Below are 21627 nucleotides of genomic sequence, written 5' to 3'. Positions count from 1 at the left end.
AGATGTAAACATTAAGCAGAGTAATTTGTTTGTCAGTGTGTCTGTGTTGCTCATATTAACTTTAGCAGAAATGACTACAAAGAGAAAGATTTTGAATTTATAAAGTTTAGTTTAATATACCACTGCAAATTGACACAGTTGTTTAAGAGACTGTGGATGCAATGCGTGAAAAGTGTGCCTGTTCTGCCTTGGCTGTTGCACGTGGTTCGTTGCCAGTTTCATATAATAGGACTTTCGTATTTTAATAAGGCTTCATCGGTGGAAAATTACACACAGCAAGAGTAATAGTTCAGCATATTTATATTATGCTGAACGTTGTTTTTTAGTTTGCCACCTATCCGGTCAGTTGATATTATGATTTGCGGCCTTGTGTTCACGATTCAGCATTACTTTTCTCAGTCAATTGCAATTAACCCTATACAGAAACTCAACATTATATTCGCGTGTTTCATAAGAGTTAGCTGTAATGCCATTAACGTTCATAACATGTGCGTTTTGTTTTGCTTTTACCCGAATTATTGCTGTATTGGCGACCTTGTTAAATTTTCATTTAATAGAATTTTCTGTCCCGGACGCTTGCCATTTACAGTGTATGGTAAATATCTCAGAATGGTTCAGAAGGCGATGTCTGATCTTCAACGATAAATAATTTATCACCTTTCCTGCCTTACTGTCAGTGATCTAACATGCTTTCAAATTCATGCCTAATGTAAATTTTGTGTGTATGCATGTAATTCGTGATTAATGATCTATTGCCCACTGACAAAAGTAACATTACGAGCATAACTAGATTCGGTATGTGTGGTGTTAATATAACCTTAAAGTAGAATGAAACAGAATTGTCAATAAGAAGTATTTAATGCTAGTGTCTTTATACCACAGCTATTGGTGAAAGCTGCAGTGATGATGATGCTGCTTGTCTGACACAGGCCTCGGAGGATCGTGTGGGTCTAGAGGCCATACGTTCTTTGCATAGGCAGTTGGATGATGATGCAAATGGGAATGTAGATCTCTCTGAATCAGATGAGGTATACCTCTACTTTAATGTATAGGTTCATATAAGATGTTCAAAAATGTGTGCACCTGTAGCACTCTTGACATTGTGTTGGTGTGTTTGTTTATAAATGAAGTTCAGAGTGTTGATGAGATTTGTTCCATGTTTTAACTTTGGTATGCACAACTCATTTTTCTCAAACTATTTTTACCTTTAGCACACAGTAATTGCATTTTCTAATGTGGGATCTAATGTTTGGACATTGTTGTTGCCATTGGTTACAGAATTTATACAATGATTAGGCTCTTCTTCTTCTTCTTCTTCTTCTTCTTCTTCTTCTTCTTCCCTTCATTTTCCACGTAGGCCACATAGTCACTTTGCTTCCTGGAAATAGTGTGGCAAGATATTGTAGATTTTATTAGTCTGTATACTTTCATATATATTAGTGAATTTCTTAAACCCGTAATCATCATTTAACCTCTTAATGTGCTCAAATTATTAATTTTTGAGTGATCAGTTATGTAGGGCCTGTTGTAAGTCCTGATGATTGTTGCAAACTGTGTGATCACTAGAATTTTTGAGTGATAATGTAAAGCTAGGTTTGTTTAAATTGTGCCACAATAAGATTTCATGGAAAGAAAAACTTTAATTTTTTTTACAGTTTTTGAGAGAAGAATTGAACTATGCAGAGGGTCATGAACGGAGGCAACAAGCATTCCATCGCAATAATGACAAGCATATCTCCGTGAAGGAATTATGGGAAGCCTGGATTCGCTCTGAAGTGTGTTCCCTCATTTATTAGTACATTTTGCTGATTTTTAAAGTGTCAAAGCTTTCAGCATAATTGTTACCTTTCATTGATGCTGGATCTGAGCATGGGTAACAGTATCTTTTATTTCACTGAAAGTGTGTGTGTTACATTAGTTTTCAGAAGTTTCCCAATACAAAGTCTTCTCACTAGAAAATTGTTACACACTATAGTTTTTATTTTTATTCGTATCTAGACTACATATTCCAAACATTCATGTTTCTAGTCATATAGGAATAATAGATATAAGTTTTATTCTTTGTTGCCAGTCTGCTAATGAAACATTTCAGCTTGCAGCAGAAACAGTAGATGTTCAGTATTATTGAGGAATTGCCTGCCTATGTAGTACGATATTTTAGTGTCTGCCAACAAGATGGGGCCCCTATTGTTAGATTTTGATTTAACAGTGAGCATAAAAAATTGGATACTAGAAATGTGTAACTGTATTGCTAAAGTGTGTAGAAGTTACTTTCTAGAGATTTGGTTATATAATTAAAAAAAGATTATGTATGTTGATTTAAAGTGCCAAAAACATACATCAGAAATGTACAGTTCAGTTAGTAACAAAACAGTTTGGCCTATGTTGGAAAATATACGGTGTTAACAGGCATAAGCCATTATTTAAATCTGAAGAAAGTATAAGAATCAAAGGTCCAAATTTTTTAACAATTTTAAACAGGAAGGTTTACTTCAGTGGTTATTCAGTAAATAGGCCTAGTGAATGTTTCATTTTAATTAGCTGTGGGTCAAGTGTCTATTATATTCTTTCTGTGGTGGATGCAATTTCATGAAGTGGGAAGGTGAACCTGTTACCATTCAGAAGGCTGTCTCCTGTTTGGGTGGTGTGTGTTTTTTTTTTTTTAAACCAACAGAGATCTGGCAATTCAAGGAAAATAGTCACTTACAAATGACATGAAGGTGCACACTTGGAAAGCTTGCTATGAAGTGTCTGTTACACGTGTTAGGGCTGCTAATATATTTTTAAGTGTCATTTCCTACAGCGTTTACTAAGTATGAATAACAAATTCAGTTGCTATGTAGTTACGCCTATTTTTTTATCGGCATCTTATCTTGAGTTGGTGATGTAGTCGTCCGAAAAGTGCTTGTTGTAACTTGTAAACAAGCAAATATGTTCCTTCCAGAATGAATTTTCACTCTGCAGTGGAGTGTGCACCGAATGGAACCTCCCGGACAGATTAAAACTAAGTGCTAGGCAGAGATGTGGACTTGAGACCTTTGCCTTTTTTGGACAAGTGCTGACCAACTGAGCTACCTGAGCACGACTCACAACCCCTCCAATTGAAATACATTCTTCATTGGTCATGTTTACAGTATTACATACATTTGCCAAATCATTATTTCCTGACTGAACTTTTGAGGTTTCTGTCACTCTTTGACATGTTTTGAGTTATTTTCATTTCAGCAGCCACAGAATTCCCTTTTGCTGTATATATTTTTGTAATTAACTGTTAAAAGTCGTTTATTTTGCAGTTACAGTTCACATTTTGGGTAACTTTCAAGCTATGTACTTAATGCTGTGTGTTGCAAATTATGCATGGGTACAGATATTTAACATATATCTTTTCAAATGTTTACTAACTATACAGTCGTTTTAAGCTTTCTTGTGTGCAGAGCAATTGTCTTCTTACTTTCTAATATTCTTCCAATGAGGCAAGGATTTGTTTAGAAAAGCCTGCCTATACTGATTTTGTGGTTATGACAATCACATTGTACCGAGCGAGGTGGCGCAGTGGTTAGACACTGGACTCGCATTCGGGAGGATGACGGTTCAATCCCGCGCCCGGCCATCCTGGTTAGGTTTTCCGTGATTTCCCTAAATCGCTCCAGGCAAATGCCAGGATGGTTCCTTTCAAAGGGCACGGCCGACTTCCTTCCCTGGCCTTCCCTAATCCGATGAGACCGATGACCTCGCTGTCTGGTCTCCTTCCCCGAAACAACCAACCAACCAACAATTACATTGTATGCCATGGTATTTTTATTGCAAGTGCAATTCATGTAGCTAATATTCTATCTCCGCATACCAAATTAACTTTTTATCAAGTAAGAAATTTATGACCCACCTGAAAACTCAGTGACCTTGACACACAAAAAGAAAATGATTGCATAGTTTTAAATAGTGTGATCAAGGCCATTTCTTTTGTGGGAAGCAGTTAATAACCCTTAAAATATTGGGTAGTAGTACCAGAAGTGTCTTACAACTGGCATCGATCACACCACTTATTTGCTGCTGTCCCGTGCCACCTTCTTAATCTGCTAATAACTCCTCCAATTTTAATGACGTCCAGCATATTAAATTTTCTCCCTCTCTTCTTGCTATCTTTTCTTCAGTTACCTTTGGTTGCACCAACAATCACATTGTATGCCAAGGTATTTTTATTGCAAGTGCAATTCATGTAGCTAATATTCTATCTCCGCATACCAAATTAACTTTTTATCAAGTAAGAAATTTATGACCCATCTGAAAACTCAGTGACCTTGACACACAAAAAGAAAATGATTGCATAGTTTTAAATAGTGTGATCAAGGCCATTTCTTTTGTGGGAAGCAGTTAATAACCCTTAAAATATTGGGTAGTAGTACCAGAAGTGTCTTACAGCTGGCATCGATCACACCACTTATTTGCTGCTGTCCCGTGCCACCTTCTTAATCTGCTAATAACTCCTCCAATTTTAATGACATCCAGCATATTAAATTTTCTCCCTCTCTTCTTGCTATCTTTTCTTCAGTTACCTTTGGTTGCACACAATTTGATCTTTAACATTCCCACTGGTTTTCTTTCTCCAGCTATTTTTATTACTTCATCATTCTACTAGCCATTCTGCTTAAGGGGATCGGGACATCATGTGGGCAAAAAAGGGGAAAATGTTTTATTTAATAAAATTCTGTGATTCTTCCTGAATCTAAAAATATGTATTTCATGTATAGTACCTCATCATTTTCGTGTTTAAATGCCTTCCTAAAGCAGATGCGGCACTTGAACACATGGCTGCCATGCTGCTGTCAAACACAAAGCCTTGGCTACAATTCTCATTATTTCATTTTGGCTCTGCCATTTCCATAGCAAATTATTTGCATAATATCCTTGAAAATACGGATAGTACTACGAGCAGGAATTTATTGCAATCAGTCTTCCTTCTGGTACAAGTAAATTACTTGAGTTAACTTGTGTTTTTTTGTGTGCATATGTGTTGTAAACTTATTATTGTGACTGCATATGTCAACCATTTTACATCGTAAAATACCAGAACAGTAAAGCATAATTGTAGTCGTAAATTTGACATTAATCAACACAAACGTGTTGTTGGCTATCGTAAAAATGGAAAAAAAAACTGTTATGCTGCAGTGAAATGAGGTTAGTCCAAAAAATTCATTAAGCAGTGCTTCAAAATGCAGTTTGAGCATCTTACGCAAATGAATAAGGTGATGGTGTTGTAAATAGTTACATTTTAATTAGTAAGTGCGAGCTTTCAGAATTGCTTTTGTCTGATGCTAAATATAAAAATACTGTGGGAATGGAAAAATCCCTTGGTTTTAATAAGGACAGAAGTTAGAGAAGAGGTCTAATCTGGCAAAATTGTATTGGGAAGTCAAATGTGTAAAGTAATGAAACTTACAATGACACCTCCTGTAACATGCACAAAATATAGTGAAGCAAATATTTGCCTTGCTAATGTCGCAAAGTGTATTGGAAAGGAAAAAAAAAAGGCAGCCCAGATATTCTGTGCTATGAAGGAGTTGCCATTGCCATCTGTCATCAAATTTGAGAGGTAATATAAACTATTGCATAATGGCCTAACAGAAGTCAGTGAAGCATATATGCAGAGGCCAGTGAAAGTAAGTGTAGGTATTTGTCAGTCTACTGATATTGTTGGTGCGATGATACTTCCCGGCGAAAGAGGCTGTAAATTGCTGAATAGAGTTGTCACAGTTACCTCCGTAGATACAGCCAATGCGCTATACTATAAATGTCTCACAGACTATTTTCAAGATTGTAAAAATAAGGTAAATGAACACGGATGTGACAAAAACTGAAAGGTTTCAGTGGTGGTATGGAAAGCTAGGGGCAGTCTTTTTTTTTTTTTTTTTACTACCCTTGGTGATGGTGACCATAAAAGCATCAAAAGTGCTGTGGCTGCTAAGCCATATGGTGAATCTGAAATTAAAAAATGGGATATGTAGAACATGTGCAGAAGAGAAAGGGGGCAAGTCTTAAAGTCTGCAGGGATGTGATAGCAAAGGTGGACAACACAGATTCACTAAATCAGAAGTAGAAAATCTCACAGAATGTTATGGTCTAGCCATCAGGAGAAACTGGAATGTCAGTGAAATGAGGGAAGCTATTTGGGCAATTTATTTTCACAGAATACCCACCATTGAGCATCCAAAGAATGGACTCTGCCCAAAAGGAAACACTTCATGGTGCAAGTATAATAGGTGTGAAGCAAGTGGACAGAAACATACACATGCACACTCCATACCAGAAACTGTTATGGTAGAACTAAAGCCAGTATCTTTCAGATTCTAAACTCCTGGAAAAATGCATACAAGGAAAACATATTCCGAATGAAAGTTTCAGTAATTTCATTTGGGAATGCTTGCCAGAAAGTGTTTCTGTTGGCCTGTCAGCTTTTCAGATTGGTGTTATGGATGCCACAGTAAGTTTCGGCCCTGCTACAGGTCGAGAGGTAATGTGTTGCTGAAGCTGAAAATACTGTTGAAAGTATGACAAAGGAGACCAGAGTAACAAAGAAAAAAATGAAAGTTAAAGCAGATGGAAAGGACACTAGGAATCGACAAGAGAATGGAGCTGGAATGTTTTGGCATGTTGTTGAGAAGAAAAGACATGCAAATCTTTGATTTTAATTTTCTGTAACCAACATTTTTGCATAATTCGGTATCATTATCTCATCCCATCTTAAAGCTACAAAAACAAAATTTTGCTTGAATAATAATATAGCGCTCGCCTACACATTGAACCACATGTTCAACAATGTGTTAAATATTTTGAGCTGGAGCATGTCGTACATTCTCAAATTACTAAGAGAAAAAATTGACTTACAACAATTTTTTTAAAATACACAAAACAACAAATTGGTAAATATTCCCATTTCACTGTTTCAACAAGTTAATAATTAAAAGAATTTGTTCTGACTTTTTATTTTGAATAGTGTGGCAGTACAGTGTACCTAAAATAAAATTACATGTAATTCAGTATGTGAAATGATGATAAATATTCGCTCCACTATGAATTCCACAGTTTGTAAATTTTTTCACATGGAGACCATAATATACTAATTACGTATAAATTATAGAGTACAGCAAGCAGTCGTCCTTTTTTAGATTTTATTTCTTGTGTGTGACTGACACCGAACAACAGGGACACACGCATCGAGAATAGAAAATAGTGCATTGCGAATGGGTAGCCACTAGCCAAAACCTGGATTTGCGTAATAAAATCTAAAAAGGGATGACTGATTGCTGCAATCTCTAATTTATAAGCCACATAACAGTTGCTGAGTGCACCCACTTTCCGAATGGGAGGTAACCGGATACTAATTGCTTGCTTAAAGTTTCATTCCAATAGAAGTTTTTTAGTTATTAAATTTCAAAATCCAGTGAAAACTACAATGCCCAGGTCCACTTAAAGGTCTTTCCTCCACGACTACATTTCAAAACCATCCAAAAAAAAAAAAAAAAAAAAAAAAAATTCTCTTTATTCACTGCCACGTATTACAACCCAAATAAAACTAATGGCAAATATTTCTTGATAGTATAGAATTATATATATATTTTTTTTTTTTTCAGCTGACCTTTTGTGTTTCAAAATCTTTCTATCCATAGATATTCTTTTTCATATTTTCCATTTTCTGTTATCAAACTGAATGCCTCCAATTCAGCTGATTTGTATCATCTGCCTACTTAATTATAGAAGTGTATCCTCAAATTATTGTGCTTTCATCAAGGTCCTTGAGGCTTTTCATATTTTGGTCACGGTCTGTCTTTTTCCATGCACACAACTGCCTTTGAAGTTGGGTTAATAGTTGTCATGAGTTTAGTATTTTTTATTTTTAGATCACTGCCGGTTTCATGGCACTAAGAGTCACATCTTGAGGTGATCATCTACATAACAATAAATCACGAATGAATAGCAACCCTAAGGCATCAACTGATATATTTTCTAGTGCTTTTTAAAAACTTTTACAAGCTTTTACACAAGATATTGTAATATTTGTACTCGCATAACAAAATCAGTAAAACTAAAAAGCTTGGAACTTTGCACCGAACATTCATTGTCTGTCAAAATGAAACGCCAGTAAAAGGCGGTATGTCGTTGAATAAAACAGCTGGATGCATGGATTCCAATCCAATATGGTGGATGGGACTCAAACAAATTATACTGTAGTGATACACTGCTAACGTGAAAATGTTATGAAAAACTATAAAGACATAATATCCAGTAAGCTTGAAAAATCCGAGGAGTGGTTGCAGCAAAATGGGGGGGATATTTTAAGTAACCTGGACAAAATGCATCAAGTAAACAGGTAACTGATGGATAAATAGAACATGAAAAACACACGTACCGCTGCTCCCGAACGAGGACTTGACCGTGTGTTCTCTCTTACGTATGGCGTGGAAGTAAACTGCTAAGCTATAGGCGACTCAGGTGGGCTGACGACGCACAGTCACAACTGAATGATTGGTAGTCTTTTGGGGACATGAATAGATGGTAAATGAAAATAAAGAAAAAACAACACATTACGTATTATACTAGTAACAGCTGAAATTTATTTTCGTTAGTAACACCGTAAGTTATGCTTCTCTAGAGGAAAGTCTCAAACCAAGGGCATTTAAGGACTTAAAGAGGACCACCAGATGTATATATTACAGCAAAGGGACAGAATAGCAGACAATGCCCTTGAATAAACTGTAAAAACGTTAATATTCTGAAATTTTTGTTTGTAGTTTTTGAAAAACTTCATACAATTAAAAGAATCCAAGACTGTAGTAAATTTTGATACTTCATGTGCTGTTAAAAATTGAGAATTTTAAAAAAAAAATAAACTTGAAAGGAAGATGTACAAGAAACCTAAGATAATTAGGGAGCATAGGAGGTGGTTGATGGAGGGGTTTAGGAGATTGAAAGACCCAGGAGGGAAAAAGGGGGACTAAGTGAAAGAACAACAGTGTGTTAAGTCAACTAACTTAGGGAGTCGAAATTTGCCAAAATGCTACATTGCTCCATTTAGGGTTTGGTGTGGAAAACAACTAATAGATCACATGATTTCGACCTCTTTGGTGATGTTTAAAGTGTGGCCTTGGTTTCGCAATGTAAAATTTTTAAGTTACTGGGGGGATTCGTGGCAGAATGCCTCTTTTCATGAAAATGTGTACTCAAAGTAGATTTTGACCGAGAAACCCTGAGATGATCTTTAAACATGGTACTGAGGCTCCTGCCAGTTCCTCTGACATACTGCATGGGGCAGTCATTGCAAATGAAACAATATCCCCAGTTGCATTATATTTGAAACAAATGGTGTGTTCACTTGGTCTATTCTTTGTGTCAGTGTTACCAGGAATGAAGAAAGCTGATTCAATATTTTTTGGAATGTAATTGTCTTCCAATCTTTTCTCAAATATTGCCAAAATATGGAATTTTGTTATACATTGCTACCAGTGGCCTTCTGACTATTGGCATAGATACGGGTGCTAGACATTGGGTTATCTTTCTGAGGATACCTTATTTAATACCATTGATAAATTCACTGTCATAACCATTATTGCAGACTGTGTACTGTATAATTTGGAACTTCCTATGAAAGGCTTCCTTTAACAAAGGGACGCTATGGAGCCTGTATAGAAACAACTTGCAGGCTGGCATCTTGTACTTGATAGGATGGTTGGAGGAGCTGTGGATCACTGTATGTATGGTAGTTGTCTTTCAGAAAAGATCAAATCTGGCTTAAGTATCACATAAGGTAATATTAAGATCCAGATAAGGAAATGCGATGACCCCCTTCCCCTGTGCAAATTGTAATGAGTAGTAAATTTAATCTTCCCAAGTGAGTGATTAAGTCATCTGCAAATTGGCAACATTCTTCATGTGTCCCATCAAAAAGGAGGAGAACATCATCTACATACCTATAAAGAGCTATGATCTTGTTAGTGTATTTTGGAAACTGGCTCATACCACCCGACTCAAAAGCTTTCATAAATAATATTGCCAAGACAATATCACAAGGAGGACCGCATTGCAAGACCTTCTTTTTGTAAAAAGACATCACCCCAAAAATAAAGCAATTGAACCTAAGAACCAATTCCAGCAGCCCGATTACATCATTGGTGCCTTTGCTAGGTCATACATTGTACACCCTTAAATTATGGACCACAATATCCTGCGTATCATCAGCTAAACTATTGGTATAAATGCTCTCAACATCCTAGAAAACCAGAAGAGTTCCTGGGGGGAATGTTATGTTTGAAAGTTTCTCAATTAACTGTCCCTTACTGGAAATGTTAAAACAAAGTGGGTGATAGTAATGCTGTTAGAAGACTTTGTGAGCAACTTTTCAGTATTGTAAACAAATCCCCACTATGGTGGTTAACAGTTGGAAGAATTGGTAAATCGACTGTATGTAGCTTAAACAGAGCCTGGAGTCCCAGTGCTGCCAAGTTCATAAGAACAGTGTTCTTAAACGGTAATTTTTTTGACTCTGTTGCTTTTTATGATACTGTCATAACCAGTTTCAGCCTTCAAAAGCCACCTTCAGCTGCTACAGTGGAAAACAGAAGAGCTTTATTAAAGATCTGGAGCAAGTGCTATTTTTTTCACCAGATCTGCTAGTAAGGTTCTATTAACATGCATATGGTTCATACCTTAGTACAGCATTTGCTGAACAACTGTTCATGTTTTGTCTGCTAAACATAAAATCAGATATCACACACACAAAAACTTGTTTCCCTACTCTTTGTGCTACGTACGTGCGTCCTCTGTAAGGCAATCCTCAGTTGTAAAAGCCGTAAAATATTATAGTTGTTACCATACTATTTCAGTTAGTTACTCATCAAATATGAAAGTAAATATAAGACATTAAAACAATAAAATCTATTTAAAACAAAGGGAGGCCATAACAAAAAATGAGCCAGAGTACCAATCTTTACATTATATTTTTCACTGTCCAGTGATGCTGCAGTTTAGGCTGTTAGATGTTTACGCCACTGCACATAGGCTTAGGAGAGACAGCATAGAATGGATGTCCAGGGCAGTTTCTTGTTGCAGCTCACTGGCACTCTTCTTCCACCCGCAAGGTGTTTATATTAGCTGGGTAGATTTTAGGAAGTGCAGCACTCATTCACAAAGCAGCCCATGATAAGCCGTAGCATGTATTCAGGCAGCAACAACTACCAGCAGACTGGTTTGATGCAGCCCACCACAAATTCATCTCCTGTGCCAACTTCACCATCTCGGAATAGCACTTGCAACCTACATCCTCAATTATTTGCTGGATATATTCCAATCTCTGTCTTCCTCAATTTTTTTTCCTCTCTGTACTCTGTTCATCATAAGATAAACATTGCACCATGTACTCTTCCCAGTTTACTTGAAACCCATTGGATTTTGTTTCTCATGAACCGGAAGTCAAGCTGGGTACAATACAGTCAAGTATAATCCTAAGGATACATTTTATGCTAGTTACAAGCACATAGGCTGCGCGATAATGTGGAACAACAGCTTTCCTGGTACATTAAACTTGGACAGCACCGGCCAGCTAGCTGGTCTGATTAACCTGTAATGGTGTGAGCAGTTGCAGTTCAGATGTAAAAAGAGACAAGCAGAAAACTATACAGCTTTGAATGTCATTTAATTTTTAGAGAGAACAATAATATCCGGCAAAACTCCAGTACTACTGCATGTTTCTGAGGTGACCAGACGGAAAGCATAAAACACTCTAGTACTCACCTAACATCGCATTCTAATTACAAACAAGAATGATGAAAACTCCTAACTTAAATACAGGATAATTTTTCTGAGCAAGCTATGTGTTACGTAAAAGCATATTGCAGGGATTTCACCATACAATACCGAAGCCACTGAAGGTATTAATTACAGTCAGTCATCGGAGAAACACGTTTCAATTCTGGAACTGTCATCTGCTACACTGATAATGAGTGGATCAACAGTAGAATCGACGAAGCCACCCAGGCACAACCTTTTCTCCTCTTCTTTTACGACATGCCGCTCTATATCCTGCCGCCATTCGGTGACATGAAAACACTGCATATGTTAGTTCCAGTATGTCTTGCAGCTTAACAGTCTTGTTATTTCTTGCGACAAATCCCTTAACTTGGCTCCAGACAAGTTCTCTTGGATTTATATTGTAATGGTACAGTGGCAAATGTAAAAACGCAACATTTTTACCGTATGCTCGATGCTGTGAAAATTGTTTTTTCATATTTCTATGACATTTATCACTTGTATAAGATGACATCTGTGGTATAAAACTATAGACATAGTCGAAATAAAGAGTGTTTGGTTTTTAATTTTTGTCCTAAAAATTAAATTGTTATGTTTTGTTAATTTAAGCAACCTTTATTAGCTGTCTTTCATAAAATATCAAAATTAAGAATTTATATTTGAACTGAAAACAGGAATTTGGTGTGCAGTATGTAATTAGAAACAAGATGATGTGCATTATTCGTTAAAAAATGATGATAAATTGTACAGTTACGAGAGATACGTATTTCACATTGAATAGGGAAAAAAGAAGAGATGAACAAGGCAAAACTTGAACCATCAATCCATGAACTACACCAGATTATCAGTCTGCTACACTAACAATTCACTATACATGCAGTATCTACTTGTATTTTAGCTGTGTTAAATACAGTCCCTCGAAAAACTTCAAGTCGATTTTTTTCTGTAAATTTATGAAAAACATGAACAACCACCTATTTCTCAGCACTTTTTAACAGTTTTCCACACACTTATCACTATGAAGCAGGAAGCTGCCTCAGCCATTTTCGTGCCGGATATTAACAGCATGACAAACAGAGCATATCAGTACAGAGACAGTGACTGTACATGATTTTTGAAATAAAAACTACATAGCTAAAGCATGATTGAGAAAAACATTAATACCTTAGAATATCTTTGTTTCATTTAATGTAACTTAGTAAGATATCTGATACATAATTAGGAGCTACTTCTAAGAGCCTAACACCAGTGTATGTGTGTTACGGCTTCTGACCAATCATCACGTTCATGTTTGTTTAGTCAGGTTTATTCTTATGATGAAGTGTAGTACCATGGAAATTATTTCCTATGTCTTAATTCATGCTCTACCATCCCGTCCCTTCTGCTTGTCGGTGTTTTTCATATATTACTTTTCTTACCAATCCTGCGGAGAGCCACCTCATTGCTTAACTTACCAGTCCACCTAATTTTCAACATTCTTCTGCAGTACCACATCTCAAATGCTTCAATTCTCTTCTGTTCTGATTTTACCACAGTCCTTGTTTCACCAACTTACAGTTCTGTGCTCTAAACATACATTCTCAAAAATTTCTTCATCAAATTAAGGTCTGTATTTCATACTACGGGACTTGTCTTGGCCAGGAATGTCCTTTTTGCCAGTGCTAGTCTACTTTCGATGTCCTTGCCCCACCTGTCATGGGTTATTTTGCTGCATAGGTATCAGAATTCCTTAACTTCATCTATTTCACGATCATCAAGCTTGATGTTTAGTTCCTCACCTTTCTCATTTCTACTATGTCCCATTATTTTTGTCTTTTATAGACTTACTTTCAGTCCACATTCTCTATTCATTAGACACTTCATCCATTCAGCAGATCATGTAAATCTTCACTTTCATTAAAGATAGCAATGTCGTGTCATTGATATCCTTTCACCTTGAATTTTAATCCACTCCTGAAACTTTCTTTTGTTTCCATCATCACTGCTTCGATGTATAGATTGAGCAATAGGGATGAAAGACTACATCCCTGTCTTAAATCCTTTTTAATCTGAGCACTTCGTACTTGATCTTCCACTCTTACTATTCCCTCTCAGTTCTTGTTTATATTATATATTACCAGTCTTTCTCTATAGCTTACACTATTTTTCTCAGAATTTCAAACATCTTGCACCATTTTACATTGTCGAATGCTTTTTTTCTAGGTCAGCAAATCATATGAATGTGTCTGTATTTTTCTTTAGTCTTGCTTCCATTGTCAACCACAATGTCAGAATTGCCTCTCTGATGCCTTTACCTTTTCTAAAGTCAAACTGATAATCTAACACATCCTCAATTCTCTTTCCCATTCTTCTGTATATTATTGTTGTCAGCAACAGATGCATGAGTTGTTAAGCTGATTTGCAGCAATTCTCACACTTAGCAGTTCTTGCAATCTTCGGAGTTGTGTGAATGGTGTTTTTCCAAAAGTCGAGTGGTATATTGCAAGACTTGTAAGTTCTACACACCAACACGAATAGTCATTTTGTTCCCATTTCCCCAAATGTTTCTGGAAATTCTGAGGGAATTTTATCTGTACTTTCTGCCTTATTTGATTTTTAAGTCTTCCAGGGCTCTTTTAAATTTTGATTCTAATACTCCTCTATACTGCCTCGTCTCTTCTTCTGTCATGTCGTCAGGCAAGTCCACCATCTCATAGAGACCTTCAGCGTATTCTTTCCATCTGTCCACTCTCAGCTGTGCATTTAACTGTGGAATTCCCATTGCACTTTTGATGTTACCACCCTTGCTTTTAATTTCAGTGAATGTTGTTTTGCGTTTTCTATCAATTGTGTCATTCCTTCTGACAATCATTTCATATTCAATTTCTTCACATTTTTCATGCAGCCATTTCACCTTAGCTTCCCTGCAGCTCCTATTTATTTCACTCTTAAGTGACTTGTATTTCCGTTTCCCTGAATTTCCTTGAACATTTTTTTTACCTCCTTTTTCATTGATCAACTAAAGTATATCTTCTGTTACCCGTAATTTCTCCGCAGTTACCTTCCTTGTACAGATGTACTTTCCATCGTTTTAGAGATTCCCATTCCTCTTCAATTGAAGTGCTTATTGAGCTATACCTTATTGCTGTCTCTATAGCCTCAGAGAACTTAAAGTGTACCTCTTCATTCCTTAGTACTTCCGTATCCTACTTTGCATATTGATTATTCGTGACTAATCTCTTAAACTTTAGCCTACTCTTCGTCACTACTAAATTGTGATCTGAGTTTATATCTGCTCGTGGGTACATCTTACAATCCAGTATCTGATTTCTTAATCTCTGCCTGACCGTGATGTGCTTGAATTGAAATCTGCCTTTAACTCCTGATCTTTTCCAAGTATTCTGCCTCCTCTTGTGATTCTTGAACAGAGTATTCTCTATTACTAGCTGAAATTTATTGCAGAACTCAATCTTTCTTCTCTCTTATTCCTGGTACCAAGCCCATATTCTCCTGTAACTCTTTTACTTCTTCCCCTACAACCGCATTCCAGTCCTCGTGTCTATTAGATTTTCACCTCCCTTTACTTATACTGAATTACCCGTTCAGTATCCTCATATACTTCCTTTATGTCCTCATCTTCGGCTTCCAACGTTGGCTTGTACACATGAACTATTGTTGTCGCTGTTGGTCTGCAGCTGATTCCAGCAAAAACTGCCCAATCACTGAACTGTTCACAGTAACGGTCTCTCAGCCGTGCCTTCCTATTCGTAATGAATCGTACTCCCATTGTACCATTTTCTGCTGCTGTTGTATTATCCTGTTTCACCTGACCAGAAATCTTTGTCTTCTTTCCATTTCACTTCACTAACCCCCACTATATCTAGATTGAGCCTTAGCATTTCCCTTTTCTGATTTTCTTGCTTCCTTACTATGTTCAGACTTCTGACATTCCACACTCCGACTCTTGGAACATTATCCATTCATAGGTTATTCAGTGTTGTTCTCATGGTCACCTCCCTCTTGGTAGTTCCCTCATGGAGAACTGAATGGGGGCTGGTCCGGAATGTTTTGCCAGTGGAGAGATCATCATGACACTTTTCAATTAAAGGCCACATGTCCTGTGAATACACGTCAAGTGCCTCCAGTGCTGTGGTTTCCATGGCCCTCTGCATCCTCATGCCCTTGATCAATGCTGATTCTTCTGCCATTAGGGGCTGTTTCTCACCACAAGGGAAAGAGTGTTCCCTGAACCTCTGTCCACTCCTCAATGCTCTTTGAGAAGGCCGTTGGCTGAATAAGAGGTGACTACTTATGCCAGAATCAGCCGCCACTGCTGATGATTTTTGTTCAAAATTTAAGTGGTGGTGGGGTCCGAACTTGAGGCTAAGGGCATTTTTATTACTAATCAAAGATGCTACCCCCTAGCCCACAGTTGGACCCTCAGCTAAGTAAATCATTGTAAATATTAAAATATGCATTAGTTGCAAACTCATTTTGTTCATTGAGAAGTTTGTGGTTCTTTGCATTTCGCGGCAAAAATTTGAAGGTCTTCTAAACTGTCCAACCATCTGCTTTTATAGATGATATATAAAATTTTTAGTTGGTGGTCAGTGCTATCAATATCATGCCCCTCCTTTTGCATGTGTAAAACTAACAATTTTATCACTGGCATAAATGTTCTTGTTTAATCTTACATCATTGGAACTGTTAATTTGGCCAGTATACCTTTATCTCAATCGCAGCATGATAGTTAGTAGTCCTCAGATTTCCCTATATTTATTACTCCTATGTGGCACGTTATGACACACTCATGTTTTTATGTTATCTTCAGTCCTGAACACAATTTGAACTCACGTTCTTTGGAATAGGTGCTCAATTCTATCTGAAGTTTTACTGTGTCTTTCAAGGTGGTGTACTTGACCTTATCAGATGCCACCTTTGCATGCCATTTATTTCTCTTCTTTATATTCTCCTTAATTTTGTTGTATATTGTGTTAACTAAGTCCAGGTCATATTAGTTTGCTGCAGCGACCTTTCGTAATTTGTATAATTCTTTCTTCTTTTCTGTTTGGCATAGGGGAAGCTGTATTATTCAGCTTGGAATGGGTGTTAATAATGACAGCCAAACATGTCAGTTTTCTGTGTATCTGAAATGATTGTCTATTGTTTTTGTTGTGTATGGTCAGATCTAAAAAGTTAATCTTTCTGTCCACTTCATGTTCCATCATGAATTCGATCTTGGCATGCATGCTACTCATTTCCTTGGTCAAGTTTTCTATTTGCTTTTTGCTCCCTTTGTGAAGCACAGCTGAGTCATCAGTATATCTTTTGTAGTATACTATGTTGTTATGAATTTCTGGATTCATCTTGGAGGTTTTGGAAGTGTATTGGTTGTATTAAGAGTCTAAGCTTGCCAAGTACCTGTTTGCAGGATATACATTAGACTTAACAGTTCTTTTATCTGAAAAGAAGGATTGCACTTTATCCACATACTGATAGTCACTTAAATCAATGGCTGTTTTTCCATTGTCTGACTGGACAATTAGCACTTTTATGTTCAGAAGAGTTCTGTTGATTATCCAAAACAGCCTTGCCACTCTAAAGTTGTTCCTTGACTAATCCACAACCATTGTAATCTGTAAGACATCCGTCAGTTATCTTATTGATGCCAACAGCTACTTCATTTCAGTCAGTCATGGTTAGGTTGATAAAGTGTGGGGTCACTGTGAAAGATCAATGAATTGATCTGTTGTTGATTGGTTACACCTAACATGAACTGTTCCACACAAAATCTTCAGTGTGATTGCAGGTCCAATTGTGTTGCTGCCTGCTTACTAACCTGGAAAACACCAATTGGGTTAAATACACCCTCATTTATGTGATCATTCCGTGCGTACAAACATCGTACTTGACATCTGTCATATGTCTGAACTTTGCAGACATACTGCTCAGGCATAGTTAGTCTTTGTCAGAATAAGTGTTTTATACAGGGTGTAACAAAAAGGTACGGCCAAACTTTCAGGAAACATTCCTCACACACAAATAAAGAAAAGATGTTATGTGGACATGTGTCCAGAAACGCTTAATTTCCATTTTAGAGCTCATTTTAGTTTGTTCTTCCACCTATGCTCAATGGAGCACGTTGTCATGATTTCATACGGGATAGTCTACCTGTGCTGCTAGAACATGTGCCTTTACAAATACGACACAACATGTGGTTCATGCACGATGGAGCTCCTGCACATTTCAGTCGAAGTGTTTGTACGCTTCTCAACAAAAGATTTGGTGACCGATGGATTGGTAGAGGCGGACCAATTCCATGGCCTCCACGCTCTCCTGACCTCAACCCTCTTGACTTTCATTTATGGGGGCATTTGAAAGCTCTTGTCTATGCAACCCCGGTACCCGCCATTCTCCAGGGCTGCACCAGCGCATCAGGGATTCCATGCGGCGGAGGACGGATGCATGTATCCTCGCTAACGGAGGACATTTTGAACATGTCCTGCAACAAAGTGTTTGAAGTCACGCTGGTACGTTCTGTTGCTGTGTGTTTCCATTCCATGATTAATGTGATTTGAAGAGAAGTAATAGAATGAGCTCTAACATGGAAAGTAAGCATTTCCGGACACATGTCCACATAACATATTTTCTTTCTTTGTGTGTGAGGAATGTTTCCTGAAAGTTTGGCCGTACCTTTTTGTAACACCCTGTATTTATGGGACTCAACCACTTTCGAGCCATTTCTTACTGAACTGAACATGTGCTTTAATATTAACTAAGGTTTTGCTGTTATTTAAAAATCTAAAGAATGTCCTTCCTGCCTAACTTGGTATGCTTGCATCTGCCTTGAGTACCCACTTTTGTGGTCAGAAGCATTCTGTCATTGATTTTTCTTTTCCATAGGGAAAGCAAGGGTCATTCTTTAAATATCATAGAAGGGGTTAAAATTATGCGATCTATTAGTTGTTTTCAACACCAAACCCTAAATGAACAAATGGGGCACCATAGCCTTATGGAAGTTAGTTGATGTAATACTGAGTTGTTCTTTTACCTAGTCCCCTTCTTTCCTCCAGGGTCTTCACATTTCCTCCTCTTCTGTCCCTCACCCCCCCCCCCCCCCTCAACCCAGCCTTCTAAAAAAAGCACAATTGTAAAACAGTTCTACAAAACAATGATTTTAGAATTTAATTTTTTTATTTTTTTTTATTTAAGGAAACATTGTCAGCAGATCTGTTCCTTCACCATAATAGATGCACGTTTTAAGTCATGAACATCCATGGTTTAAGAGTTCTTTTTAGGTTAGCAAAACTTACGGGTGTTAATAATGAATATAATGTCAGCTGACATTTACCATTCATGCATTGCCCCAAAGACTTCAGATCACGAGCACATGCACAAGCTGTCTATAGGCTAGCATGTTAACTTTCATGCCATAAGTAAGAGACAGCATACAGTGATGTCCCCTGTTCCGTGACTGCCTGTAGACTGGAGCAGTTATGTTTTTTTCATGTTCTATTTTTCTGTCAGTAAGCTATTTACGTGACACATTTTGGTCAGGTTACTTAGAATCTCTCTGTTGTGCTGCAACTACTTCTTGTTTTTCACAAGCTCACCGCATATTAGGTCTTAATAGCTTTTCATAATAATTTCGGCTTAGCAGTGGATCACTACTATATAATTTGTTTACGTCCCATCCACCATATTGGATTAGAATCCATGCATCCAGCTATTTTATTTTATGACTTACCGCCTTCTAGTGGTGTTTTATTTGGACACACAACAAATATTGGGCACGAAGTTCCAAGCTTTTCAGCTCAATTGATTTAGGTACCCAAATACAAATAGTGTAACATTCTTATGTCAAAGCTTTTAAAAGTTTTTAAAAAATTCTAAAAAAAAACCATAAAATATTTGTAGATAAGTATGATATCAGTTGATGCCTTAGAGTTGTTATTCCTTCTTGATTTATTGTTATGTAGATGTTCACCTCAAGGTGTGACTCCTAGTGCCATGAAACCGGAAGTGATCTAAAAATAAATGACTAAATACAGATCAAACAGTTTATTAATATCTAAGATGATTACTCACTCATAGGTGTGGTTGCCCTATCTACAAGGTTGTCTCCATATAAAAACAGTTCGCCAAAAATTGGTGAAGATTAGGATGAGAAAGACATTGAACATTTCTGGTTGTTTGCAGATTTCGTTGTTACATAACTGATGCATATTGGAATGAATTGTGTACAAATGTCATCAGAGAATAAATACAGAATGAGACGGATGTAAGGATTTATTAGATTAAACAAATGTGGAAAATGGTACAGCGAATACTGTTTTAAGGATCCACAGCTAAAGAAAAAACCAAAGAAACCTACTTAATGTGTTGAACACCATATAGAGTCATAAACACAGTCAAAACACTGTAGCTCAAACTATTTCAGTATTTGTAATCCACCCAAGGGTTTTAAATTGTCATAAACTCAAATTATTTATAATGCTTGATCTTTTCTGATGAAGCTGAATCATAAAATCTCTAGTAAGAGATGATGGAATGAATTACGGCATTTTACACTATAAGTAAATGATACTTATATAGTTTGCAGGCATAAATTAAGTGACGTAAAAGCCATTATTTTTCATAACAAGCAGTGTCTTATGTAACTGCCTCTGAAAGCAGCAATGTGAAAAGAGGCTTAAAATGTGGTAATTGCTCCCCACAAAATGTGGATGTTGATGAAAGACAACATACCATTCTGTGAGATGATGCTACATTTAGTTAATAACAGTATGAACTTGATTATAACTGCTATTACTGTCCTTTGGGAAGATGTTGCAAATTTCAAGCTTTAATTATGTTCAGCAAGATACCTGATTTCCCCACCCCCCTCCCCTCCAAAACCCCCTATCCCCTCATCCCATCCCTGCATCTTAAGTGTCGGTGACAGGGTAAAGATCTGGAGATCCTACTGTTTGTTTCAGGTTGAGATATTGGAACTGACAGAACACGCACAAACAAGATGTTGCCTAAGCAGTTGAGTTTTCTCATATTTGAGAGTGCTTTTCCCCTCATTCCTGGGCAGATTGCTCTGATCTGCCAGAAGTTTTTTTATTTATATGCCTCAAAGTGAGGTCCCACCAAAACATGCTTCTGTAGTTCAATTTTTGGGGAGTTTTGAATAGTTTCTCTCAGAGTCAGTTTTTCCAGTAATAACTTTTGGAACAAAATGAGATGTGAGGTGTTGCTACAACCAAATGGATTTCATTAACCAGTTACTGCTTGGTTTCGAAATTCACTATTATTCCATTGTACTAGTTAGATTGTTTTCAGTTTCATTTACATAAGGTTAGCATTTATTTAAGTGTAAGAAAGAACTGTAACATTTGCTATTTTCTAAGATTTTCATTATTTCTATTAATACAGCTGTAGAATTTATGTTCGTGTCTAATACAAAAAAATACAGAGAAATTAACATACACAGTTACAAACTCTGTTTTTGTTTTTTGTTATCTGTGTACTCAGATGTGTGGATAACTGATGATATTGCTGTTTGTAACATGATTCCGATATATGTTTGTATATACTGACACTAAGAAGGTTAATTTTATATATATTTAGTTGTCACACAACATATATTCTCAACATGTTTACTGTGCAAAACAGTATGATTCGTGGTGGTTATTAATGGTGCTTTTATTTTTTAGTTCCAAAATACAAGAATATGAGTAATTTTAAATTGTGTTAAGTAATCATTTCATGCCTTGTGCCAGTTCAAACTAAAGTACTGAATCCAGTCATTCATTTAACTGTTACATTCCTAATAATAGCTATGAATTCCTTTAATGTTTTGTGCTG

At 36.8% G+C, this 21627-nt stretch overlaps 1 protein-coding gene across 2 annotated transcripts in view; it reads left to right on the top strand.

Annotated features, from left to right (window-relative positions):
• Positions 1-21627, top strand: part of LOC124804638 (stromal interaction molecule homolog) — a 140454-nt gene that overhangs the window by 440 nt on the left and 118387 nt on the right. For both annotated transcript variants that reach the window (XM_047264854.1, XM_047264855.1), the window contains exons 2-3: positions 883-1028; positions 1656-1775. In XM_047264854.1, the coding sequence (XP_047120810.1) occupies positions 883-1028; positions 1656-1775 (266 nt within the window). The remainder of the gene's footprint in view (positions 1-882; positions 1029-1655; positions 1776-21627) is intronic.

The sequence above is a fragment of the Schistocerca piceifrons genome, chromosome 7, assembly GCF_021461385.2.
Source record: "Schistocerca piceifrons isolate TAMUIC-IGC-003096 chromosome 7, iqSchPice1.1, whole genome shotgun sequence".
Classification (NCBI taxonomy): Eukaryota; Metazoa; Arthropoda; class Insecta; order Orthoptera; family Acrididae; genus Schistocerca; species Schistocerca piceifrons.
Note: the sequence above shows the minus strand (reverse complement) of the source record. Positions and strands in the feature narration are given on the sequence as shown.